The 10262-nt window shown below is 37.5% G+C and overlaps 1 protein-coding gene and 1 pseudogene across 1 annotated transcript; both read left to right on the top strand.

Moving 5' to 3' along the window:
* The first annotated feature begins 1967 nt into the window (after positions 1 to 1967).
* On the top strand, positions 1968 to 4418 carry LOC114729304 (chitinase-like protein 2). The gene is made up of 3 exons (XM_028916286.1): positions 1968 to 2417; positions 2902 to 3061; positions 3703 to 4418. Exons 1-3 carry the CDS (start codon positions 2042 to 2044, stop codon positions 4121 to 4123), a joined length of 957 nt encoding a protein of 318 aa, XP_028772119.1. The 5' UTR covers positions 1968 to 2041; the 3' UTR covers positions 4124 to 4418.
* A 1571-nt stretch (positions 4419 to 5989) lies between these two features.
* Positions 5990 to 8811, top strand: LOC114729302 (acetate/butyrate--CoA ligase AAE7, peroxisomal-like; annotated as a pseudogene).
* The last annotated feature ends 1451 nt before the right edge of the window (positions 8812 to 10262 follow it).

Genomic DNA, 10262 nt, shown 5'->3' with positions numbered 1-10262 from the left:
GAGTTGCAGAGTTGCAGGGTTAAAATTCAAATTTGGGCCGAGTCCAGCCATGAGTCCAACAGAAAAATAAGTCCAAATAATTCAGCAGCAATTACCCAGACTGGACCCTAGACTGGGCAGATAACTAAATAACATATATCGGCCCTAGCCCAAATTGGTCAATAACGAGTACACTCTTTGAATCGAAGTTAGTCATAAAATTTTGAGTCAATAATAACTCATTCTTTATAATTTTAACTCATACTCATGCAACTTATTTAATTTTTATAGTTTAACTATTTAAAAAATTTGTCCCTATATTATTAAAAAATAAAGTTATAAATTTTATGAAGTGCAATGACTAAAGTTTTAAATAATTAAAATTATAGGGATGAGTAATAAGCTAAATACACATATATAAAATAAAAAAATGATTTTAAAAAATACCTGTTGAATTTTAAAATAATAAATAAATTTTGAAAAATAACCAGCATTATCTATTTATTATTTTAAAATTCAATATATATGTTTTCTGTCTTTTTTTTTTAAAAATAAATATTTTTGGGGCATTGACGAGAGAAAGAGTCTCTTCAACCTCTGGAGCTAGAGAGAGGCTATCGACAGCAACCAACCAGCTGGATCCTCTGTTTTGAATTATGAAACTTAAAGTGAATCTATCAAAGTAGCCTGCAGCCAAAGTTGAATTATTCACCTTAAGGTCCGGTTTGTAAGAGGCATTGAAAATAAAGGATAAGAATTAGAATTGAGATTGAGAAAATCTATTAAAAAAGTATTTTAGTAAGAGAAATTACTTATTATATAGAATTGAATAAACTCATATATATATATATGGGATTGAAAAATACTATGCAAGGAGATGGTATTCACCATTCTATTTTGACGAACTTGTCTAATATCATGTAATAAATAATTACTTATGTTAAATATTTTTTAAATAATTTTTTAATTGCAATTACAGTATTTATCCTTTATTTTCAATATCTTGCATCAAACAGGACCTAAGAGTCCATTCTACTGCTTCATCATGATTCATGATGAGCTTAAGAGAGAGACGAGGCTAGAAATGTAAATTAACTAAATTGTATATTCACATGCATGCTTTCCTCTTCCAATGTAAGCTAATGTTTAGTATGACTCAGCAGAGGCAATCCACCTAATTCAAAATGAATACTCCCAGACTCATTCTCTTACTAATGTTATTAAAAAGATTAGGAATCTTATCATGAGAGATTGGATCTTTTCTATTGATCAAATTTTAAAAAGGTCAATAGATATGCAAACTGGCTGGCTTATCAAACAAATCATCAGAATCTTAATATTAGAATCATTAACAATTTCTCATAAGATGTATAGATTTTTTACTGTCCGATTTGTCTTGTTTTAGTTTACTTTTGCATGACTTAAATTTTGGCCATGTTATTGAAAAAAAAATTGATAATGTTGTGATTACAAATAATAAGTAGGTTGACAAAACAAAAGAGAAAAAAAGTAAATCATTTTCTTCATTTTGTGTTTTTATTAAAGTGTACACTCAATTTAATATTTTTGGGCATGAGCTAAGTTGAAAAGTTATTTCCAAAAACAATATTTTTATCATTTTGGAGATGCTAAATTAAGATTTTAGAGGTCCCCTATGCGCCAAGGAACCATCCGAATAAGAACTCATTATTTTGGATTTGGGCATCATGATCAACATTTCCTCGACTCGTAAAGCTTAAAAATTTCCCTCCTTTCGCGAGAAGAACCCTGAAGTGCCCCTCGTGTGTTTGTGTGTGTGTGTGTCTGTCTGTCTCTCTCTCTCTCGAGGCTTTCTTTCCTTCCACTCAAAGATGAATGAAAATGGAAGCGAAAGCTCTACCTACCCCGACTCTGATAATCAATCCCTCCTAATCAGTTACCGATTCATTTTCCATCCCTTTCACTGCACAGAAATCGCTAGAAGCCTCTTCATAAAATCACAAATACCCGCCTCCTCCAAATTCGTTCTGAATCAGCATTCAAACCGCCCAGAAAACACCCAACAAAAAAGGTTCAGAGGAAGATGAATCCCAAGTGGATTCTTCTGTTGAGCATTTCGACGATATTAGCGATTGTTGTGAGCGGCCAATCGGCGGTGAAGCCGCTGGTGAAGATAGTGAAGGGCAAGAAGCTATGTGACAAAGGGTGGGAATGCAAAGGATGGTCTCCTTATTGCTGTAACGAGACGATTTCTGACTACTTTGAGACATACCAGTTCGAGAACCTCTTCTCGAAGCGAAATACGCCGGTGGCTCATGCAGTTGGCTTCTGGGACTATCGTTCTTTCATCACTGCCGCAGCATTGTACCAGCCTCTCGGATTTGGTACCACCGGAGGAAAGATCGGTGGACAGAAAGAGGTTGCAGCTTTTCTTGGTCATGTTGGCAGCAAAACCTCTTGTAAGTTTTCTGTTGCGTTCGTTCAAATATAGGAAGTGCACAACGTCTCCACCTCCACATCATTTCTGCTGCTTCATTGATCACAATGTTTCATGACATTTAAAGTAGGATGTATCACGATATAAGTTGTTCAAATACAATTTGAAGACTTGCAACCATCTGTAGTGAGATAGTTTTGATGGACCTGTGATGGCTTCTTTTATTGTTCTCGTTAGATCCACAGCAAAGGAAGTATACAAAACTATATAACAGGTTTGGCTGGATTATTACGTTGTGATATGCAAAACAGACAGCCAATGGTTATGGGTACTTCAACCTTATCAGTTAGTTTTATGAAAAGTTCAGAAAATTCAATCATTTGAATAGGTTGATTATGAACTGGTAATCGTTCGATATGGGATGTTTGAGATATATTTAAAAGCTTTGGATGGTCAAGCTTTCGTCCCTGTATCAGAGAAAAATTATGATTAAAAAATGATTTCAGGTGGATATGGGGTGGCCACTGGAGGACCCTTTGCCTGGGGATTATGCTACAACAAGGAGTTGAGTCCTGATAAGTACTACTGCGACGACTACTACAAGCTAACCTTTCCCTGCGCTCCTGGTGTGGCATACTATGGCCGTGGTGCTCTGCCAATCTATTGGTACGCTTTTTTCGCAAGTGTTATTGTCTTTATTTAGTTATTTTCATAATTAATTATTTCAGATTAAGTCCTACCAAATTCTGCACTCAGTATTTAATGGGATGATACTGCAAAATGGGAAAATTTTGCATGATGATTCCTTGACGAAAAAATTTGTATGTAAAACTTGGCATTCTTATTGTGGGTTTGGCTCCTAGTTTTGAATGTCCAAACTGACTTTTGCAAAGCCCATCTTCGATAATGTTTGTTGGATGATTCAAAATTGACTTTCGCAGAAAGAATTATTAACGCAAAACTGGGTTTTTTTGAACAGAAGATAGTTTCAGAAAACTGGGTTTTGCAAGCTGGTAACTGCACACACACTTAAGATGCTTTTGTTGATTTTCCATCAAAGGAACAAGCATGATGTATAATGTACTATGATTTGTGAAAATTGGAAGCCGTTAAAGAAGCATCTTGTAGGGAAAAGTTTGCAGGAGATATGTTCCTTTCTAATTTATTCCTTTTCATACGCATGAGTTATTTATGCTTTAGAGTTGAATTGCTTTTATGCTTTCCTAAATAATAGATCAAAGCATGGGTTATTTGACAAATGATGATGGGAAGTTATAGTATTTTCTTTAATGGAACTTTCACATCAGGAACTACAACTATGGGAAAACTGGGGAAGCCCTGAAGGTAGATCTATTGAACCATCCAGAATACATAGAGCAAAACGCTACCCTGGCCTTCCAGGCTGCAATATGGAAATGGATGACCCCTCCTGACAAGCATATACCTTCAGCCCATGATGTCTTTGTTGGCAACTGGAAACCCACAAAGAATGACACACTCTACAAGCGGGTTCCCGGCTTTGGCACCACCATGAATGTGCTGCATGGAGATCTTGTCTGTGGCGAGGGATCTGATAATGAGTCTATGAACAACATCATGTCTCACTATCTTTATTATCTTGATCTTATGGGTATTGGTCGGGAAGAGGCTGGACCTAACGAGGTTCTCAGCTGTGCTGAGCAAGCTGCGTTTAAGCCATCTCCTACTTCATCATCAGCAACAAATTGAGCTTTTACTTCATAGCGGTTGGCCTGTCTATTCTTGTATCCTCTTTGAATTGGTTGCAAAACTAATAAGCAAGGGCAAGTAGAGAATATTTCAACTACTTTGGCTTTCACATTGAAAGTAAAACTACTCCAAACACAGATTAATCTGTTGTGCCGCGATATATATCCTGGCTTGTATTTTCTTTTTCCCCTGTATAATTTGAATGTTTGATGTAAGGTTTGTATGAACAATTTTGTTGATATGTATGCATATTTGTGAATTGTACTAATCAAAATGGTTTAAGGTTCCTTCCATATGATTTTTCCTCGGGGCTTGAACGTAGAGCTGATATTGAGGTAGGTGGATTGGTGGATATATATGCTTGGACTGACATAGGATGTGATTGGGATAACGGTAGCAGAAGTAATTTTTTTCAATCTGACTTTTACAGAAATCAAATTGAGAAAAAACACTTCTTTGAACTTATTACATAAGTTCGTTTCAGTAGCAGAAGTCAAATACACAAATATGGATTTAAACATCATTTTTCAACCTACCTGTTACTTCTCTGGTTATGATGCACGTTTGGGCCTCCAAACGTGATCCCAAACACGCCTAAGTCTAAATTTAAATTTAATGTTTGATTAAAGAGGTTCATGGAATCATTTCCTAAGGAAAGAGATAGAGTAGAATGCCATATCGAGTGAAGCCTACCACTTTTTCTATCTCCCTATTGGATGGCTGTACGGCTCCAGGCAATTCTAGCCCCACGTTTGATTGTAGTAGAATAGGGTTTAATTGACAACGATATTTATTAATTAAATTTTAAATTCTTATTTTTTTCATTTCATGCTTGTTTTCCATTGGACTCTCGTCTTTGCTTCTTTTCTCTTTTGACAAGATGAAAAAAAAGGTCAATAGTTTTGACAAATATCTCAGCTAGGCCAAGTACCAAGTTAGGCCTTCAATCCCCTCCCAAAAAAAAATACTGTCCTTAATATAAGATTTATCTTAGGAGGTTTTATATTAAAGACCAAAGGAGTACTAGGTTAGGCTAGAAATTGGGCTGACAATCGCAGCCATTTGAACATTCTATAATTGGGGTACAACTTGTATGTATATTTTGTACAACACATTAGTTTTGTGATTATTATGACTTTACAATTTTAATGTAGTAAATTTATTTACAATCTTTATATATAAAATAACGTTTAATTAATAAGTTCTTATAATTATAACTTACAAAAAAAATATAACTTTCAATAATTGCTCTTCTTTTCTGAATGGACTTTCAATTCTTACATTACGTTTATGTATAATATGTTTTGGATAGAGTAAATTATACTTTTCAATTAATAGGACTATTTGTCTTTTAGTTTTTATGAGTTTTTTGCCTTATATTTTGACATAAACCTAAATCTCCTAACAGCCTCGTAACGTGACTTTACTTTTTCTTTTTTTAAAAAATAAAATATTTAAAATTAATTCCGCAAACACATTCTTTTTTTTTTTTTAAATATCGTCAACTTCGTCACTAAAAATATTTGCAGTGCAGAAAAACAAAATTAACTTTAATACTCCCATATGAGATGATCATGATCCACATACGTCAGACACACTGTATCACTCTCTCGTTTCATGAATCCAAATCAGGGAAAGCACCGCTAGCTAATCACAACTGATTAACTGAGTAATAATAACTACGAAACAATTACCCAGAAAAAACATGTTTTGTTAGTTTGTTTTGGTTTTAATTAAAGTTCTAACTATAAAACGAAAATAAAAACAAAGTTGCCAAAATGAGTGGCGCAATGAATCGGAGAACTCAGAGACACTCAATCATTCTTTCGCCCGTCTGAGTTATCGTAATCTCATTTTCACCTCTCAACCAAAACTCCAAAACATAAATATTCAAAGTTTGTCTCTTTTTCTAACACAGAAAGAAAGAGAGGTGGAGAGCAGCGACGATGGTGGGTGGCGACATAGACGATTTGCCCAAGAATGCAGCCAACTACACTGCCTTGACGCCCTTGTGGTTTCTGGAAAGAGCAGCTCTGGTACACCCCACCAGAACTTCCGTCGTCCATGGATCCCGCCGCTACACTTGGCTCCACACCTACCAGCGATGCCGTCGATTGGCCTCCGCGCTCTCTGCTCATTCCATTGGTCTCGGCAACACGGTAACTTTTCTTATCCGGTTGTTTGGTTTCTAAGAAAATGGGAAGCAGAAAGAAAATTTCAGTGCTCTGTTTTCTAATGATATTAAAAAGCTTTGACACGGGAGTTTGGTGAGGTCATAGCTACCATTAATTTTTCCAATTAGTTGCTTACTGGTTTTGTTGCCGAAAATTTAATATAATTACTCTGTTTTTAGATGAGATAGGAATGCCAGTGACACTGAGCTGAACAAGCCTCTCTTTCTCTTTTTGTATCCATTTCTGTTAATTTCATTAAGTATTGTTCGGTGCACTATGTGATTAAATTCCTCAGTTCCTCTTCTTGTTTGTTATAAGTTGAGAAGTATATTTTAAAAACAACCCTTGTTTTTCTGATTTACTACTGTGGAAGAAGCAAGCATTCAGACTTCAGAGCATTCAATTTGCTTATTAATGTTTCTGATTTTCTAATGGGTTCTCTCTTGACGCAATGACAGATTAAGGGGAATGCATCTAAATGAACTTAACAATTGAGAGAGATAATCCTGATTATTCGCCGAAACATTTATGTATTATGGTTTGTGTTAGGGTGAGTTCATGTGTGTAAACTACATATGTGAAACAATTGATACAGGTGGCGGTGATAGCACCGAACGTGCCAGCTCTATACGAAGCTCATTTCGGAGTCCCAATGGCGGGAGCAGTGTTGAACCCAGTGAACATTCGCCTAACGCATCAACAATAGCTTTCCTTCTGAGCCATTCTTCATCATCAGCAATCATGGCGGACCAAGAGTTCTTCCCTCTAGCAGAGGAAGCCCTGAGAATCTGGTCACAGAAGGACAAAAGCTCCTTCAAGCCCCCGCTGTTAATAGTGATCGGCGACGACGAGCACCGGGACCCAAAGGAACTGAGATCCGCAGTGGAGAAAGGGGCGATAGAATACGAGAGGTTTCTGGAGAGTGGAGACCCGGATATGCATGAAGGTCCGGAAGACGAGTGGCAGAGCATAGCTCTGAACTACACGTCGGGGACGACGGCGAGTCCCAAGGGGGGGTGGTGCTGCATCACAGAGGGGCGTATCTGATGGCGCTCAGCGGAGCTTTGATATGGGGAATGAATGAAGGAGCAGTGTATCTGTGGACACTTCCCATGTTTCACTGTAATGGTTGGTCTTACACTTGGACTCTTGCAGCTCTTTGTGGCACCAATATTTGCCTTCGCCAGGTATTATATTATATTTTCCTTCCCTGCTAAGCCCGAAATCTAGTCGTTTTGAGTTTTAAAAAGGAATAATTGTCCTGCATTTTACTATGGTTGTCCTTGATATGGGAGTTTTTGTAATAATAATAGTTCTAGTCAATACACTTGATTAATAATGATATTTAAAAAACAACTTTTATTTCTTACAATAACTAACTTAACTAGTTTTCTTAATCTATTCAAATTAGTCAACCAGTTATTATGTGTTAAGAATATGGGGCAGTATTAGACTATATATGACTTATATGTCAATGTTTCGTTATGGATTAATATCTATTTTGTTTAATTTGTGTGAATACCCAACAATTGGACGCATGCAGGTAACGGCAAAGGCAGTATATGCCGCGATCGCGGAGCACAAAGTGACTCATTTCTGTGCAGCTCCAATAGTGCTCAACTCCATTGTTAACGCTTCACCTGACCAAACAATCCTTCCCCTTCCTCACGTCGTTCACGTCAACACCGCCGGAGCCGCTCCTCCTCCCTCCGTCCTCCGCGCAATGTCCGAACGAGGCTTCCGAGTTACCCACACCTACGGCCTCTCTGAGACCTACGGCCCTTCCACCTTCTGCGCCTGGAAGCCCGAGTGGGACTCCCTCCCCCCTGAAGACCGGGCCAGGCTCAACGCCCGGCAAGGCGTTCGCTACGTCGGCCTGGAAGGCCTCGACGTCGTCGACCCCAAGACCATGAACCCCGTCCCTGCCGACGGCTTCACATTAGGGGAGGTCGTGATGAGAGGAAACGTGGTGATGAAAGGCTACTTGAAGAACCCTAAGGCAAACGAAGAAACTTTCGCGAACGGATGGTTTCGCTCCGGCGATCTTGCCGTGAAACACCAGATGGGTATATAGAGATTAAGGATAGGTCCAAGGATATTATTATTTCTGGAGGTGAAAACATCAGCAGTGTCGAGGTTGAGAATGTCCTGTATTCTCATCCTTCGATTCTAGAAGCTTCAGTGGTTGCGAGGCCTGACGAGAAATGGGGCGAATCTCCATGTGCGTTTGTGACCCTGAAAGAAGAATTGAACGATGATGAGCAGAAGCGTCGCCTGGTTGAAGACATCATCCAGTTTTGCAGGTCGAAGATGCCGGCTTATTGGATCCCTAAATCTGTAGTGTTTGGGCCCTTGCCCAAGACTGCTACTGGGAAGATTCAGAAACACGTGCTTAGGGCCAAGGCCCAAAACTTGGGCCCAGTCCGGATTAGCAAGTTGTAAGTTGTCAGTCCCGCTTAGATGAAGAGAAAGAAACAGAATGGGAGGTGGGGCTCACAACTAAAATTTTAAAGCTCTAAATTTGGAGTTTTTCTAATGATTTTTGCATAAAAAAATAAATTTTTGGGAAAATTATAATTAAGAAATAATTTGTATTTTAAGTTCTGTTCACATTAAAATATTCAATTATTATATTAAATATGTTTGCTAAAAAAAATTAAATTCAGATCGTCCGGTTTTGATCTAAATGGTGCAAATTTGATGCTCATTATTGGTATTGGTATTACTGTTGAAATGGATCAATTAAAGAGATAGAGATGGGAGAAGGGTGTTATATCTTATTCCTTTGGGGCCTCACAGAGGCGGTCCACCTGGACTGTCTTCACATCAAAATGCAGTCCAAGTTTAGACCTAGCGTCTTGGGAACAACCTCCGTTCCTTGCCCTGCTTGTTTTTAATTTTCTTTGCGCATTGTTTATTATTAACGCAGAGGCATTTCTCTGGGTCCTACGTACTGTTAGTTAAGTACACATATAAAGTTTCCAAAAGTTCATTCAGGATTGATGCAAAGCCTATGGCTTAATAGTTAATACTTATCTCTTATTTTCACCACACAATTTTGGACCCTCCCCTATCTGCTTGCCTTGTATTTCTTGAACTTGAACTGATGCAGATATATGGTATTTTGTGCGGCAAAGCTAGGTCGGATAGGAGCAAATATCAGATCTCGACCCAAACAAAAAAAAAACTATTTTTAAGAGCTTTTCTTCTTAAGTTCTTAGTATTTTCTCATCCTTAATTTTTCCTCATTCAAACAATCAAACATAGGATAAGGCTTGTGTTGTGACAATTCTGATATGATATATATATATATATAGACACACACATACACACACGATCCTCACAGAGAACGTGTAATTTTAAAGACAATTAACTAACTTATATGGGAAGTGTAAATTAGTTTTCAAAAAAGCCTTATAATTTTGAAGAGAATGGAGTAATAACAGTTTTTATACTATGACATGAACAATGACGTGTACAAATTAAGAAGAATCTGCTCAGAAAGAGAATTAATCAAAGCATTAGCAGGCTAAGGCAGAGGTATTTTTACCTGTGTTGAAAGCAACCATTCAATTGGGAGGCCAGGGAGAGTTTCAACATCACTGCATAACTAATTGATATGTTTATTCAAACACGCTGTCTGCGACATTATTGACCCCTCAAACCTAACTGCTCCCAAAAATTCCATGAACTACTACTCGAGGACCCCACACTCATGAGCATTGATTAAATAATCAAAGTTGGATGATTGCTTTGGTAAAAGCTAGCCAGCCCAAATGGATATAAATATAAACAAGTTCTAAAATATGATAAAGGACCAAGGAATAAAGCTTCAAATGAAATTAAATCAGAGAATGTGAAAATTAGGGTGGCTCTTGTAGTGGGCAAATTAAAGCAGAGATTCTCTTTAAGTCACTGTCGTTTTAAGGATAAGAATGCAGGAACACGCATATATGTAGATGTTT

Source organism: Neltuma alba, unplaced genomic scaffold, assembly GCF_004799145.2.
Source record: "Neltuma alba isolate B1F8T4 unplaced genomic scaffold, ASM479914v2 tig00012627_pilon, whole genome shotgun sequence".
Classification (NCBI taxonomy): Eukaryota; Viridiplantae; Streptophyta; class Magnoliopsida; order Fabales; family Fabaceae; genus Neltuma; species Neltuma alba.
This window is presented reverse-complemented; position numbering and strand designations above follow the sequence as displayed.

Coding starts and splice junctions, on each gene's coding strand:
- LOC114729304 (XM_028916286.1), top strand. CDS start 2,042: ATGAATCCCAAGTGGATTCTTCTGTTGAGCATTTCGACGATATTAGCG. Junction 2,418..2,901: donor TGTTGGCAGCAAAACCTCTT/GTAAGTTTTCTG, acceptor AAATGATTTCAG/GTGGATATGGGGTGGCCACT. Junction 3,062..3,702: donor GGTGCTCTGCCAATCTATTG/GTACGCTTTTTT, acceptor CTTTCACATCAG/GAACTACAACTATGGGAAAA.